At 42.3% G+C, this 17,476-nt stretch overlaps 1 protein-coding gene across 1 annotated transcript in view; it reads right to left on the reverse strand.

Moving 5' to 3' along the window:
* The window catches only part of cd151l (CD151 antigen, like), a 71,411-nt gene that overhangs the window by 2,717 nt on the left and 51,218 nt on the right, over window positions 1-17,476 (reverse strand). Inside the window, exon 7 of the mRNA XM_059564785.1 lies at window positions 5,514-5,600. Within this exon, the coding sequence (XP_059420768.1) occupies window positions 5,514-5,600 (87 nt within the window). The remainder of the gene's footprint in view (window positions 1-5,513; window positions 5,601-17,476) is intronic.

The following is a 17,476-nucleotide window of genomic DNA, read 5'->3' on the forward strand; positions in this document are numbered from 1 at the left end:
AGTATGTGTTCGTGCCCCCGGGTGGACTTTGGCAGCGGCCCTACTAAATCCATTCCTATTCGCTCAAAGGGCACCTTGATGATGGGCAGCGGAATGAGCGGAGCTGGGGGAGGTGTATGAGGCGACGTCCGTTGGCAGTCCGGACACACTTGACAGAACCGTTTGATCTCCGCCTCCATGCCAGGCCAGTGGAATCTGTCTTGGATCCGTTGGGTAGTATTCTGCGCCCTCAGGTGGCCAGCCATCGGATGGGAATGGGCGAGCTCGATTACCATCTGGGTCTTGGTGCGTGGGACCACCAGCAGTTTCACCTCCTCCCCTCTCCGCTGTGCGACACAGTACAGCAGGCCATTCTGGACCACAAAGTGTGGGGTCGGGTGCGGTGGTGGAAGGACCTCCTTTCCCTCAAGCACCCGTACTTGCTTCCAGCAATGTTTTAGGTGATCATCCCCGAGCTGCTCCTCCACAAATTTTCCCCCACCTCTAACCTGCTGGAAGACATCATAAAAGAGGTTAGAACTGGGGTGGGGGGGGACTCACCATCTCGGGTGCTGTCTGAGGCCAGGAGGACAGGGTTCCGTCGGGGAGCTCGGCGGAGGTCCTTCTTTTTCGGGCGGTTCCCGGCAGGGCTGGCAGGCTGGGTAGCTTGGGTGAGGAGTTGCTCCAAGCCTGGCCAGTCTCTCCCCAGCAGCACAGGTACCGGTAGGTCCTTGACCACGCCCACTTCCAGGGGCCCGGTGCTGGTCTTGGTGGAGATGGTCACTACTCGGGTAGGTACACTCTGGGTGTCACCGTGGACGCAGGTGATGGACATGCGAGCCTTGGTTCCCGCCCGTGGGGGAAGTATGGAGGACTGGACCAGGCTTACGGCGCTCCCAGAGTCGAGCAAAGCAGTAAACGGTCGGCCGTTGATGAAAACTTCGGTCTGGGGGGCCCCTCGCGGTGGTTCCAGATGCACTGCACAGCCTGCCAGCCAGGGGCGATTGGGTGAGGGCGGTGGCTCCGTTGGCATGGGCTCATCCTGTATGCCGGGAACCGCCGACCTGCTGACTGCGCGCTGGGTGCCCTCTGGCGTGCGTCGCTCCTGGTACACCCTCCGGGGAAACGGCGGTGCACACTCCCCCGCCTCTCGTCGCAACGTCGCCTCCGCTAGCTCGACTGCCTCGACGAGTTCTCCTACGGTCCCTGGGTTCCTCATTCCGGCTGCCTGTGGAAGGGTCGTGGTAGGGCATGCAGATACCGGTCCACGACGACGCGTTCGGCCACTTGGGCAGCGCTGGGGTCCCCGGTGAGCAACCAGTGATGGGCGAGGCGGTTGAGTTCGGCGGCTTGGGCATGGGCTGGCAACCGGCCGTTATACTCCCATATCCGGAATAGTTGGGCCGCAGCGATGGGAGACAGCCCCACATGGGCCAGGATTTCCTTCAGTAGTTCGTCGTACGATTCTCTTTGGCTCGCTGACATGGAGAAATAGGCCTGCTGGGGTTCCTCTGTCAGCAGCGGGGCCAGTATCCGTGCCCAACTATCACGAGGCCAATCCTCCCGAGTGGCTACGGACTCGAACATGCCGAGGTAGTGTGCCGTGTCGTCGTGGACAGTCATCTTCGGCAGGAGCTGGGTGGCTTGAGCGCGAGGATCCGGCAGCGGGACTCGTTGGGCAGCCGCGAAGCGGAGAGCGGCGACTTCACGCTCCGTCTCTCCCTGCCGAGTGGCCATATGTTCCACAATTTGCTGCTGTCGAATACTGATCTCCGTCAGGTGTTTAAGGACTTCTTCCATAGCTGGGGAGGAGTCACCGCCTGACGACACACAGAGAAGGGGGAAGAAAAACAAACAAACCGGTGAGGTTCTGGAGTGGTGATGCCGGTGATTCTTCAGCAGTTTGCCCGCATTCTCCACCAGTGTCGCGGGCTGAAGAATCACAGGGCAGGCTGTGATGAAATGTTAAAGCCCCGGAGGGTGTGTTTATTAATGACAGTGATCGTGAATGTGCCAGTAGTGTCCGGTGCTCGTCCTCTGTGCTGCGTGATCCCGTTTGCCGGCCGGCTGAGTGCAAGGGGAATCGGTGTCCGGTGCTCAGGTGGCGGGCTGGTCGGTCATTCGCTTTCTGTAGAGATAAGAGACACAACATTAGCTGGCGTTGCTTTGGAGAGCTTTCTCACCCGTGTCCTCTCGGGTACAGCTTTTGTAGTCCTCGTCTGAGCCCTTTCAGCTGGGACCGATCAGCCCACGGTGATTGAGTGCAGGTGGATCTCCTCCGTTGCCAGGGCGACGCTGATAGGTGCCCGGGACACGGCTCACATTATTTACTAGTACTGTTCATCACAATCAATTCAATTCTGTTAATACAGTAATGTAGATCTTGTAGGCTGCATATCCATAGTCCTTTATAATTCTTCTTCATATTTTATAGGATATGTTTCTGAGTTAAACAAAACCAAGTAATTGCAATGATACATAACACAGCACTCGGTTAATCTTTGTAACGTAAATCTCCTCAGATGACATAGATGCCTGACAACTTTGTTGTTGTGATTAACGTAAACACGCAATTTATACTTTGCAGTCAGATGACTACCATGGATACCTGGCGGGCAACAAACGCTGACAAAATGCATCCAAGTGTGCACCCAATTGCACAACAACTATCTGGCATGCAGGCGACGATTGTTTCACCTCAAAACACCAACTTTTGTATATTAAAACTAGCAACGTCCTGGCAAGATCCTATTAATTCATAGTACTGGCTGGGAAATACCGGGAAATACACATAAATACATACAGCCAGATGGAGGTACCGTGACCTAAGCCTAGAATGCCCTCTGCTGACTTTTTATCGTAGGCATCATGGACATGCTTTTCCAAAATGTAAAACACTTCAATAATTAATGAGCCAGTGTGCACACTACTATGGGTTAACTTAACATCAGAATCAGAAATACTTTATTGATCTTTATTGATATTGATAACCCAGGAGACAATTCTTGTGTCACAGTTGATGTGCACATCAAGACATTTAAAGGAATATAAGTCAAGTCACCTTTATTTATATAGCGCTTTAAACAAAATACATTGCGTCAAAGCAACTGAACAACATTCATTAGGAAAACAGTGTGTCAATAATGCAAAATGATAAAGGCAGTTCATCATTGAATTCAGTGATGTCATCTCTGTTCAGTTAAATAGTGTCTGTGCATTTATTTGCAAGTCAACGATATCGCTGTAGATGAAGTGACCCCAACTAAGCAAGCCAGAGGCGACAGCGGCAAGGAACAGAAACTCCATTGGTGACAGAATGGAGAAAAAAACCTTGGGAGAAACCAGGATCAGTTGGGGGGCCAGTTCTCCTCTGACCAGACGAAACCAGTAGTTCAATTCCAGGCTGCAGAAAAGTCAGATTGTGCAGAAGAATCATCTGTTTCCTGTGGTCTTGTCCTGGTGGTCCTCTGAGACAAGGTCTTTACAGGGGATCTGTATCTGGGGCTCTAGTTGTCCTGGTCTCCGCTGTCTTTCAGGGCAGTAGAGGTCCTTTCTAGGTGCTGATCCACCATCTGGTCTGGATACGTACTGGATCCGGGTGACTGCAGTGACCCTCTGATCTGGATACAGACTGGATCTGGTGGCTACGGTGACCTCGGAACAAGGGACAAAACAGACAAATATTAGCGTAGATGCCATTCTTCTAATGATGTAGCAAGTACATAGGGTGTTATGGGAAGTGTTCCCGGTTCCGGTTTACTTAATTAATGCAGCCTAAAAAAAATATAAAATTATTATTTATATGGACATTAAATTTAAAATATAAATATAAATAATAATAGAAGTTGGTAAATAAAAAAGTAGCCTATATACATGTAAACGTATAAATATATGCTATAAAATATGAAGAATTATGAAGGACTATGGATATGCAGCCTACAAGATTTACATTACTGTATTAACAGAATTTAATTGATTGTGATGAACAGTAATAGTAAATAAATAGAAGCAGAACTGCAGCAAACTATATTACACACAATATTAAAACAGAGAATATTGCACAGAATGTTAAGTATTACATTGCACTACAGTACAGGGTCCAGTTTAATAACAAAGGGCCATGGGTCAGACACTTCACTATCTTGAGGTCACGAGATAGTTTTTTGAGGCCACGAGTTAGAATCTTGAGGACACGAGCTAGTATCTTGAGGCAATGAGATAGTATCTTGAGGCCACGAGTTAGCATCTTGAGGCCACAAGATAGTTATATATATATATATATATATATATATATATTTTTTTTTTTTTTTTCCTAGGCTCCGTAGTTATAGCATGTAACAATGTTAAATTTACGATTTAAAGCCCTTAATTTATGACCCCTGATTGACATGGCAGGATGCATCAACCATGTATTGTCAGATGTAAATTTATGACTACATTTATGACCTCTTACCTCTCATATCTGGGCAGTTTTAAATTGTGTAGTTCCTTCCTTGTCTACTTACACTTACTTCTAAAGCAGAATGTTTGGTGATGAAAGACATCCAGCTTGCTGTATGTCGACAATAATGGGATTATTATTTGAACTCAACACTTAAACATGACCTTTGTCACTAAAGTGTAACAACTGATGGTATCCTTACATTACAATTTGCCCATATTTTATTCTTTAAATTCTTTAAATTAGTCTCACTTCGAGCATCACTTCTTCTGCAATGTGTCCGAATACCTTTTTCTCACGCGTTTCAGGAATCATGCATACATGTACATGCAATGCTCATGAAACTTGAATCGTGTTTCAGTCCTTGAGGGTTGAAAAACTTCATGTTGTGCTTCCAAGGTTCATACCAAACTAAAGTTTAATCAAGGATATGGATATCATTTTCATCGCTATCTTAGATTATTTTAATACCCAAACAGGAATTGGATAACCATTTTATTTCCTCTACTGAAAGCAACAGCTCATCGATTTATCATAACAGTTGGGGGATAATAATATCAAGGAGTTCACTTGCTAAATATTTGAATATGCAGCTTGATTTTCTTCTACTATGTGCATAAATAGATGCTAAAAACCTATTTCCCCCCTTATTAAGAGATTTTTTTAGTATGAATGTCACCCCTCTGTAATGAATTCTAAGAATTAAGATGTTCTACACTCTTGTAATACTATATATACACAACATAGATCGTCTTTATACAGGAATTATTTGTCTGCAAAACACCTTTATAAATGTAAATGACCATGTTACTTAGAAAGAGGTTACAGCATATGAGAAAAATGCCATATTGTTTGTAAATGGCCTTTTTTTTAATGTCCATGTGGGTTAAGAAGTAAAATATAATATTATATTTATATCAGACCAATACAAAAAGGGCCATAAGTAAGGAAAAACAAGTGTCGGCATAAAGAGGGTCATAAAAAGTACCCATGCATGCTTTTAATTTCATAATTACATTTTAAATATAGTAGCATTTACAGGTATACAACCACATGATGAAGATGAAAAGAACACTGCAGGTCTTTGGCTGACCTGCACACAGGCTATGCCCACACCCACTGCACCGATGATCTGCAAGTGATTCAGAATGAAGTTCTCCAGCTTTGTGATGCAGCCACCCTGAAAATAAAAACAATTGACAAAGCAAAAATCAAGAATATTTCAAGTTTAATTTAAAGTATGTGTAGAGTCAAATTACCCACAGGTTAGCTCTGTGTAGGTTTATATAGGTTTTATGTTTTATATAGCTATGTTTATACAGGTGCTTCTCAATAAATTAGAATGTTGTGGAAAAGTTTGCTTATTTCAGTAATTCAACTCAAATTGTTAAACCCGTCTATTAAATAAATTCAATGCACACAGACTGAAGTAGTTTAAGTCTTTGGTTATTTTAATTGTGATGATTTTGGCTCACATTACAAAAACCCACAATCTCAGCAAATTATAATAATTCATTAGACCAATAAAAAAATGTTTTAGTGAATTATTGGCCTTCTAGAAAGTATGTTAATTTACTGTACATGTACTCAAAACTTGGTAGGGGCTCCTTTTGTTTTAATTACTGCCTCAATTCGGCATGGCATGGAGGTGATCAGTTTGTGGTACTGCTGAGGTGGTATGGAAGCCCAGATTTCTTTAACAGTGCCCTTCAGCTCATTTTTTGGTCTCCTGTTTATCATTTTCCAACACCATGGTCATTTAACTAACTTTTGGTGCTTTTGGTAGTGTGGGCAGGTGCCAAATCCTGCTGGAAAATGAAATCAGTATCTTTAAACAGCTGGTCAGCAGAAGGAAGCATGAAGTGCTCCAAAATTTCTTGGTAAACAGGCACAGTGACTTTGGTTTTCAAAAAACACAATGGACCAGCACCAGCAGATGACATTGCACCCCAAATCATCACAGACTTTGGAAACTTAAAACTGGACTTCAAGCAACTTGAACTACGAGCGTCACGACCCAAAATACAAAACTTGCTCTCATCTGAAAAGAGGACTTTGGACCACTGGGCAGTCAATTTCTTCTTCTCCTTAGCATAGGTAAGACGCCTCTGATGTTGTCTGTGGTTCAACAAATTTCCTTGATACGTCCGTGTGAGGTGGCTTTTGATGCCTTGACACCAGCCTCAGCCCATTTCTTGTGAAGTTCATTCAAATTCTTAAATCAATTTTGCTTGACAATCCTCATAATGCTGCGGTTCTCTCGGTTAGTTGTCCATCCTTTTCTTCCACACTTTTTCCATCCACTCAACTTTCCCCTAACATGCTTGGATACAGCACTCTGTGAACAACCAGCTTCTTTGGTAATTAATGTTTGTGTCTCTAGGGGTGTGACGATAACCGCATCACCGCAATACCACATTAATGAGATGCCTACCGCGGTGTGAGGTCATCACTGCACATTATTTATTTTTTTATTTTTTTTGCTGAAAGTTACAGGACTGCATATGGTGTTTAATATGAACTATAAATACATTCATCTTTGCTAATAATTTACTTTTTCCGCGAGTCCTTTGTTCAAGGGCTTCTGGGGGAAAAAGCCTGCATCCTGCGCAAGGGAGGGACAGTCCATTAAACATATGGGGGATTTTTTTTTGTGTGTGTCTGATTTGTAATTAACTGCTAGCCATGTTTCAGTACTTGTAATGTTTACAGATAACGTTAAATTAAATACACACAAACACGGGCATAAAAGACAATAGTGTAACTTAAACAGTTGGAGTTAGTTAGATTTTAATTGCAAGTAGGTAATTAACTACTGGTAGCTATCACTTCATATGGTATAGGCAATAACCGTTGACAGCGCTAGCTGACATTATTCAAAAAAATGGCCACGAATTTAGTGTCTAAACCCAATACTGTGTCGCCTATTTGGGCACACTTTGGCTTTGAGTCAGATGACAAGGGAGAGCCGGTGAATTTGGACAAGGCAGTATGCCGTATTTGTCGCACAAAAGTATCCGTCTCGTGAGGAAATACAACTAATTTAAGATCACATCTGAGAATTAACCATCCTGTGGCGTTTGCCGGACTTGGGAGCACCAGCAGCACACCAACCTTAGCTACAACCTCAGGCCAGCAGCGACAGTTGGGAGTCTCCGAGGCCTTTGCGAGAGGTGCGAAGTACCAAAGAGGCAGTAATCAGTGGCGAGCGCTTACTGATAGCGTGACTCGTTACCTGGTTGAAGAAATGGTGCCATTCCATACTGTTGAGAAGCCAGCGTTCAAAGCCATGCTACATACATTTGATAAGCAATATGTACTTCCTGACCGAAAGTACTTTTCTCAAACAGCGATCCCTGAAAAGTATCTGTCAGTGAAGGACGGCATAATACAGGACTTAAAATACGTTGATTATTTCTCAGTGACAACTGATATGTGGTCAAGCGTAAACATGATGCCATACATGAGCCTGACCATACATTATCTCAGCGCAAACTGGGAACTAAAATCAAAGTGCCTGGAGACTGTGTTCATGCCAGAAAGCCACACGGGTGACAACTTGGCGGAAGCCCTCAGGTCCTCCTTCCAAGAGTGGTCCCTGGACGAGAGGAAACTGGTCTGTATTACAACGGACAATGGAGCAAATATTGTGGCTGCGGTCCGAAAGCTTGGCTGGACATGGCTAAGTTGCTTTGGCCATAATCTACATTTAGCCGTCACCAATTCGATGAAGTCAGAAAAGGACCGCACTGCCCGAGCCATGGGTGTCTACAGAAATTTGGTGACTGCTTTCTCCCAGAGCTGGCAGAAGAAGAAAAAGCTCAAGAGAGAGCAAGTCGAGCACAACCTGCCCCAACACTGCTTAGTTCTGGTGAGTTGTGCTAAACTTCGATTCTACTTTCTTCAGAGGTTGTTTTTCAGGTAACAGTCCGTGGATATAAACGCACTCATCCAAACGCAACATGTTGAAACTTTGAACAATTTATTCTACATAATAAAGGGTTGCAAATGGTGACAAAACCTGCTATTTAATTCATATTAAACTCAAAAGATATAAAAAAAGTAATCTATAAATAAATGTTAATTCATATTATTGTTAATATGTTTATGATGTAATCATTATAATTTTTTAAAGCGAATACAAAACGATATCGGAAAAAAAAGTTATATAAATAAATGTTATTTCATATTATTGTTAATGTTTATAATAATTATAATTTTTCAAAGCGAATACGAAACGATATCGAAAAAAGTTATATAAATAAATGTTATTTCATATTTTTTATTAAATTTTAAGATGTAATAATTATACATTATCAAAGCGACTACGAAACGAAATAAGGAAATATAAAATAGCCTACTGTAAATAACTGGGCAAAACTTATGGAAACGCCAATCAATGCTCTGATTGTGAGCATGATTTAGGCTACTAATTCGTTCCCTCGATTTATAAATAATGCGCACAATTTACTATTTCGTTCCCTCGATTTGCAAAATCGTGTGGACGATTTACTTTGTTCTTTCGACATGCTAAACGTAGCCTACGATTTAGCCTATTTTTTTTCCTGCATGTAATGTTCCGTAGGGCTCCGTAAGATAAAACACAACAGATGGCAAAAATAGCCTACACATTAAATAAAAAATAAAGAAATGGAAAATAAGGATAATAGCATCATATATAGGACTATAGGGCATAGGCTACAAATTACAGATTGATGTGAACATTGCACTGGTCGCGAAAAGGAGACAGTGGCACGGTGTATAAAAAATATATTTTATTGCACAGGACAAAAAACATAGCCTAATTGGGGATTACAATTGTGTTTTAAATTTTTTCACAGGATTGTCCTACCACTAAGCAGAAAATGGTTGCGCGCGTTCTTGAGCAAGTCCCAGCCATTAGGCGGGTTTTGATGGATGACCGGCGCAGCCAACATTTGATACCGACGTGGCAGGACATCGAATGTCCTCGAATCCATTAATGCAGCGCTGAAGAAGGTTGCGGATTTTACAGATGCGCTGTCTTCCGAGAAGACCGTTACAGCGTCCTCTGTTAAACCAGTCCTACAGTTATTAACTGAGGATCTTTTGCTCCCAACCGATGACGATACGGAGTTGACGCGCAACCTGAAAAAAAAAAAATGGTTGGAGTCTTGAAAGACAAATATAGTGCACCTGCCACACAGCAACTATTGGCAAAGGCCTCATTCATTGACCCAAGACACAAGGACATCAACCCACGCGATGACGTTAAAGATGCGCTCCTGGAGGAGATGCTGGCAATGCCTGAAGAACGGCGTGATATTGGGGATGGAGAAGCTGCAATGAGTGCTGCTGCCACTGGAGAGGGAGAAGGAGAAAGTGCGCCATCTTCTCCTCCTCCAAAAAAAAAAAAGAATCTTGCGGACCTGCTTGGAATGAGAAGAGCACAATCCTCCAATCCGGTTTCAAAAAGAATCCGTGCAGACACTGAAGTCACAAGGTATTTGCAGGAGGAAGCACTCGATCTGCACTCTGATCCGCTTGCCTGGTGGCGGGATAATCAGGCTCGATTCCCTCTTCTGTCAAAAGTGGCAAGAAAATATATGTCTATATGCGCTACGAGCACTCCATCGGAGCGTGTATTCAGTGCGGCTGGCAACATCGTCACCCCGTTAAGATCCTCGCTGAAACCAGACAAGGTTAATATGTTGGTTTTCCTGTCACGCAACATGAAGACGGAAAAATAAAAGCAGCAGCACGGTTCACTTAAGCGGCCCAACAGACAAACACTTGTTCACTTTTTGTTTTGTTATTTTGCACTTTAAAAAAGGTTGTTCATGTTTAGCCTATATAGTTAACTATTAATATTTAGCTACAATTTAATATAAATCTTAATTTGTTTATTAGTTTATAATAGAATACTGCTTTATAATTATTAAGAAGAAAGTTTAACTTTAGCCTAATCATTAGTTAATTATTAATATTTACCAATTAGTATAACTAACTGTTATTTGTTTATTTGTTAATAAAGAATACTGCGTTGTAATTATTAATTTCCATATTATTCATTTCCATTACAAGCTGCATGCGTTCTTGAGTGTGTGACGCAACCGCCGGGGGATTTTGTGTGTTTGTGTGTGTTGGGGGGGGGGGGGGGGGGGGGGTTTGCGTTTAAAACCTGTTAACCTGCACCAGAACGTCCTCGTCCTCAAAGCCTCTCCCACACGCACATGCCAATGATTATGAATAGATTAAATGAAACAGGACAAATTTAATCTTGACAAACTATGTATCATTATAAAGATCTAAGCCTCAAGCATCGACGACAGATCGCTGTTTTTCAATGGAAAGCTTATAAAGACTGTATTTGCTACATTTGTGTAAGCAGTACACATAAAAAAAACGCTGAAATGAAATGCAATGAAAACGCTGTACATACCAGATCCGTCGTAATAAGGAGTCATAAACACATCCACAGCTGTAAATCCCGGTTTAGTTAGAAAGGTAAGAGTCCACTGAACGACATCTCATGAAGCACGTTTAGTCCAACGAAGCAATAACGTTGTAATATGGATCATAATTCCTTTGTTTACATTTCATTTCTTCAGCGATAGAATTGTTTGCGTCCGTTATGGAATAACTCACGGTCGAAAACTGCATCTTGGTAGTAAAAACACGGCACGGTTTTGCAGCGTACAGTGTCACAAACAGAATGAGGCGATCCACCGGAAAAAAGAATGAATGAAAAATAGGCGGAAAATAGTTTATTTGAATTTGGCGCTCTCTCCTCAGAGCTGGTGACGCGCTCTGACGCACCTGTCAGCTGATGGAGGCGGAACTTACAGCGATCGCAAATTCCTTTCTTTCTTTTTATTTTAGAGAGTTTTTATATATGTGAGAGTGTGTTTTATGTTGAATGTATCTGCATGATTACCATCTGTTTGAGTGCAAATCAGCCCAAATCAGCTCGCTATTACTGAATGTTCACGGCTATCAAAGTGAACGCGTCTATATGAATAGAGAGAGTGGATTATTTACTTCGGCACATTTGTGTTATTACCATCTGTATAAGTGGCCATCAGCACATCAGCACTTATTTGCATCGTAATTCATTGTAAAATATGCATCTCTAGCAATCTCAGGATGTTCTATTTTGGCAAACAATGTTAAATCTTTTTTTATTTTTCTTATTATTCTTATTGTTCTTACTCAAATTATTCTTATTGTATTTTTCTAGTGCTCAAATAAATCATTTATATGATGTCTAAGTTTATGTCTAGTGTTTTATAATTGAAAAAAACTATGCAGTGGTATGTTTACTGACTAAATAGTTTGTAGAAGCCTTCAATACTATTGGGAAATATATTTTCTTATATTTGGGGGGGTGGGGGGTGTAGACATAGTCTCAGAAAAATATTTGGAGGAGTCTCATTTTTCATGATATTTTATTCAGATTTGAAATAGAAACTCATGAGACATGTGGCTTTCAACCCATTACTTTTCTAGATTGCTCCAGGACTTATTTCATGTATTTTTTTTTATATCAAATAAAAAAATATTTAAGAGTGGTAAAAAAAAAATCAAGGCACTTCAGTGTCTATAACTTTTAATATTTTTGAGCATTATCAAATCTGGTTGATAAAAAGTGAAGCCCAAAGGGTCTTCTTTCTAAAGACACCACAATTATGTTTGTAACACACTGAAGTAGGAAACTATTACAATTATAAGTTAGTTAGAGCACTTTCAGCTGTGAGTCCCATAATGGGGGGTGCTGACTAAAAGGTTTAACCGCCAAATCGCGAGTCTAGTTGCTTCATCACCGCGGTAAGAAAAAATCCCATACCGTCACAGCCCTATGTGTCTCACCCTCCTTGTGAAGGGTGTCAATGGTTGTCTTCTGGACAACTGTCAGATCAGCAGTCTTGATCTTGATCCCCTTGATTGTGTAGCCTAGTGAACCAAACTGAGATACCATTTTGAAGGCTCAGGAAACCTTTGCAGTTGTTTTTAGTTGATTAGCTGATTGGCATGTCACCATATTCTAATTTGATGAGATAGTGAATTGTTGAGTTTTTTTAAATGTGTGCCAAAATCATCACAATTAAAAGAACCGAAGACTTAAACTACTTCAGTCTGTGTGCACTGAACTGATTTAATACACAAGTTTCACAATTTGAGTTGAATTTCTGAAATAAATGAACTTTACACAACATTCTAATTTACTGAGATGCACCTGTATATATTTAAATATACAGCAGTGGTCCTTTGAGACATGGCATTTTGTTCTTTTGTGTGTTCCCACATATGGAGGAATGACAAATCTCACTTGAATCTGAACAATTTTACTGGAGAGATAAAATTTGTCTCTGAAACAATGAAATCATTCTTTCTCTCACTCTCACACACACAGATCAAACAATGGTTTTAAAATGTGTTACAAACAGTTGTTAACCTTAAGTTAGTTTTTAACTTAGTGTCATTTTCAATATAAATCTGCAGTACGTAAATTCTTTGGTTAAAAATGATCCAAAATATTTTTTTGAGCAAGTACATTCAGCTCAACATTTAACACAATAATCCCACAACAGCTCATTAATAAACTTAATCTCCTGGGCCTAAATACCTCCCCTCTGTAATTGGATCCTGGACTTTCTAAGTGGAAGACCTCAGTCAGTCCGGGTCGGTCATAACACCTCGAGCACTACCACACTGAGCTCAGGTGCCCCACCCATTCCTCCCACAGTCTCTTCCAGCTCCTACCATCAGGAAGATGGTACCGGAGCATCAGAACCTGCTCTGCCAGACTGCTCAACAGATTTTTCCCCTAGGCTGTGAGAGCCCTGAACTCAAATCACCCTGCCCCCCTCTGAAACCCCACACAAACCACATACTGTGCACTAGACACGTTTTCACACACACTGCTGTGTACATAATCCCAAAAAATAATCATTGTGTTTGTTTACAGGCTCATGCACTGCAAATCATCTTGACTGTTCCACAGCCAGCTGCTTGACTTAAGATATTTCTCTTTGCACATGTACAGTGTTATGTGAAGCAGTCGTACAGTTTGTATTTTTTAGTTTATGTATAGGGAAACATTTACATTTGCAGGTGCAAAACCCAGGCAAGGAAGATAACACAGTAAATAGCTGCAATTGCAGGTTTTCAAACAGAGATGGCGAGAGAGAAAACCTACAGACTGTAGCATTGAAAAAAAGTGCATATTACTAGCAAATAGCTCAAGGTGGGTGCTCAACCAAAGACAACTTCAAGTAGAAAAAAAGAATAAAGTTGGCACACCATGACTCCAAAAAGTTGTGTTCACTTCCACTTCCATTTGTGTTACCTCCTCAAAACCAGCTTAGCTTTACCAGCTGATGATCAGTATCAGCGGCAGATGGAGCGGCATTTAATACACAGTGAACTACAGCTCTGTGTAGTGAATGCCACTCAACCTGAAAGAAAGTTATTGAGATTTAGTAACAATCACGGGGCCATCTTTATTGACGAGATGCACATGACAATCGCATGCAATTAATTGCAAAGCCATATTAGGAAATATTTGATAATTTTGCCCAGTCCCATGTATAGGTGCTCAATAAATTAGAATATTGTGGAAAGATTAATTTCAGTAATTCAACTCAAACTGTGATGTCATGTATTAAATAAATTCAATGCACACAGAGTGAAGTAGTTTAAGTCTTTGGTTCTTTTAATTGTGATGATTTTGGCTCACATTTGGCCCACCAATTCATTCATCTCATGCCAATTAGCTAATCAACTCAAAACACCTGCAAAGGTTTCCTGAGCCTTCAAATGGTCTTTCAGTTTGGTTCACTAGGCTACACAATCATAGGGAGACTGCTGATCTGACAGTTGTCCAGAAGACAATCATTGACACCCTTCACAAGGAGGGTAAGCCACAAACATTCATTGCCAAAGAAGCTGGCTGTTCACAGAGAGCTGTGTCCAAGCACATTAATAGAGAGGGAAAGGGAAGGAAAAGATGTGGTAGAAAAAAAGTGTACAAGCAATAGGGATAACCGCACCTTGTGAAACAAAACCCATTCAAAAATGTGGGAGAGATTCACAAAGAGTGGACTGCAACTGGAGTCAGTGCTTCAAGAACCACTATGCACAGACGTATGCAAGACAAGGGTTTCAGCTATCACATTCCTTGTGTCAAGCCACTCTTGAACAACAGACAGCATCAGAAGCGTCTCGCCTGGGCTAAAGACAAAAAGGACTGGACTGCTGCTGATTGGTCCAAAGTTATGTTCTCTGATGAATTTTGCATTTCCTTTGGAAATCAAGGTCCCAGAGTCTGAAGAGAAGAGAGGCACAAAATCCACATTGCTTGTGATGGTTTGGGGAGCCATGTCATCTGCTGGTGTTGGTCCACTGTGTTTTCTGAGGTCCAAGGTCAACGCAGCCGTATACCAGGAAGTTTTAGAGCACTTCATGCTTCCTGCTGCTGACCAACTCTATGGAGATGCAGATTTAATTTTCCAACAGGACTTGGCACCTGCACACAGTGCCAAAGCTACCAGTACCTGGTTTAAGGACCATGGTATCCCTGTTCTTAATTGGCCAGCAAACTCACCTGACCTTAACCCCATAGAAAATCTATGGGGTATTGTGAAGAGGAAGATGCGATATGCCAGACCCAACAATGCAAAAGAGCTGAAGGGCACTATCAGAGCAACCTGGGCTCTCATAACACCTGAGCAGTGCCACAGACCGATCGACTCCATGCCACACCGCATTGCTGCAGTAATTCAGGCAAAAGGAGCCCCAACTAAGTATTGAGTGCTGTACATGCTCATACTTTTCATGTTCATTCTTTTCAGTTGGCAAAGATTTCTAAAAATCCTTTCTTTGTATTGGTCTTAAGTAATATTCTAATATTCTAAGATACTAAATTTTGGTTTTTCCTTAGTTGTCAGTTATAATCATCAAAATTAAAAGAAATGATCAAATTAACATTTGAAATATATCAGTCTTTGTGTAATGAATGAATATAATTTACAAGTTTCACTTTTTGAATGGAATTAGTGAAATAAATCAACTTTTTGATTGTATTCTAATTATATTACCAGCACCTGTATATATATATATATATATATATACAGGTGCTGGTAATATAATTAGAATACAATCAAAAAGTTGATTTATTTCACTAATTCCATTCAAATTCGTCACATTCTCGTGAATGCCCGGCCAAAAAAAAAACGGGTCATGAGGCGATTTGGTGTCATTCCTCGTCCTAAATGACCAGCCATTGGATTAGAATGAGCCGCCTGAAAAAGCATTTCCCGGCGGCTCCTAGGAACTAATAACTGGGTTGTATCTTCTTTTGTCTGAGCATCTTGGGTCACTCGATACAACCTATCTTGAATTAAAACCAACACTATGGTTTTGTCCCCTAAATTTAATCACGACTGGCACAACCCCGTGCACACACCGTACTTTAACCATGCGGCTCGTATCCAATGCCCCGGATTGTATCAAACTTTGATGGATTGAGATTTGGCTACATCCTGAATCCACCAACACCTGATAGGTACCCCCCTTGATACTCACAGGTATTTGGTACCACCCAGCCTGACCGGGGGCAGCCTGCGGGACGTCTGGGACCCGGATCATCGTCCACACCTCCATAGCGGGACACTTGTCCACAAAATGGTCTGGATCCCCACAACACCAGCAGGCCGGCCCAGACCTCCCTGCCACTCCAGTGGCAGGGAGTGGGTTAAGCAGTTGGTGTGGAGAGAGCGGGGAAACAGGGGCGGGGTCCAACCCGGCCGATGCCTGGGCAGGACGGGACCTGGGTGAAGGGACAGGCCGAGAGAGAGGAGGAGGAAAAAAAGAAGGAGAGAAAGAAGCTGATGGGAGAGGTTCGCCGACCCCGGGGCACACCCACCATATGGTCCTCCGCGAGATCAATAGCCGACTTCAGCGACGTGGGGCGGTGGCACTGGACCCACTCGGCAGTTCTTCTTGGTAGCCGAGTGACGAAGTGCTCCAGCACCACACGATCGATTATCTTCTCCACATCGCTTCTGTCCGCCAGCAACCATTTGCGGCAAGAATCCCGGAGCTGTTGGGCCATCATGAAGGGTCTGCCGACCCGCTGGATGATGGCCCTCTTCAGGTCATCAAAAATCAGGAGGTTCCGCACCGGAAGCTGCTGTGCTGCTACCTGGGACTCCCTGGAGAGCAGCGGAACCAGGCGCATCGTCCACTGGTCCCGCGACCAGCCATGGACCTCAGCCGACTTCTCAAATAAATCCAGGAATGTCTCCAGGTCGTCCTCAGGCCCCATTTTGTGAAGATGGAGGTGGGTGGGCATAGCTTGTTGGACCGTGACATTCTTCCCCGCTGCAGGGTTCGCTAAACCATGCATCCCCCCCTTGCCACAGTGAGCCAAAATCATCACAATACAAAAAGTACCAAAGACTTAAACTACTTCAGTCTGTGTGCACTGAATCTATTTAATACACAAGTTTCACAATTTGAGTTGAATTCCTGAAATAAATGACTTTTCCATGACATTCTAATTTATTGAGATGCATCTGTATGAGAGGTGGCTATACATCCAAGTGTCTCAAGATAATTATCCCATCCCGGTCATCTGGTCGCCACATCGCCGCTCTTCCATCAGATCAAATGGTTAGAGTCAGAGTGTCAATCTTGAAAACATTACTTTGCTCAAACACACGCCTCTCAGCTCTCTGCATTCTGTTTGCCCTGCTACTGTAAAGATGGCCTTAGTGAATGCAAGGTCAATATTGATAAAATCTGTTATTTAAATTACTTGTTTACATCTCACTTCTTAGACTTTTTATTTGTGACTGAGACCTGGTTAAAACAGGGTGACTTGATGCCTCTTGTCGAGATTGCTCCTCCTGAATGTATGCAAACAAATCAAATACCTTGGAGTAATCTTTGACTCTTCACTATTCTTTGATTAGAACAAATTAGTGTGGTTATTAGAGGAAGCTTTTTCCAGTTAAGATCTATTGCAAAGTTGAAGAATATTCTTTCAAGCAAAGATTTAGAAGTTGCAATTCA

The sequence above is a fragment of the Carassius carassius genome, chromosome 13 (assembly GCF_963082965.1).
Source record: "Carassius carassius chromosome 13, fCarCar2.1, whole genome shotgun sequence".
NCBI classification, from domain to species: domain Eukaryota; kingdom Metazoa; phylum Chordata; class Actinopteri; order Cypriniformes; family Cyprinidae; genus Carassius; species Carassius carassius.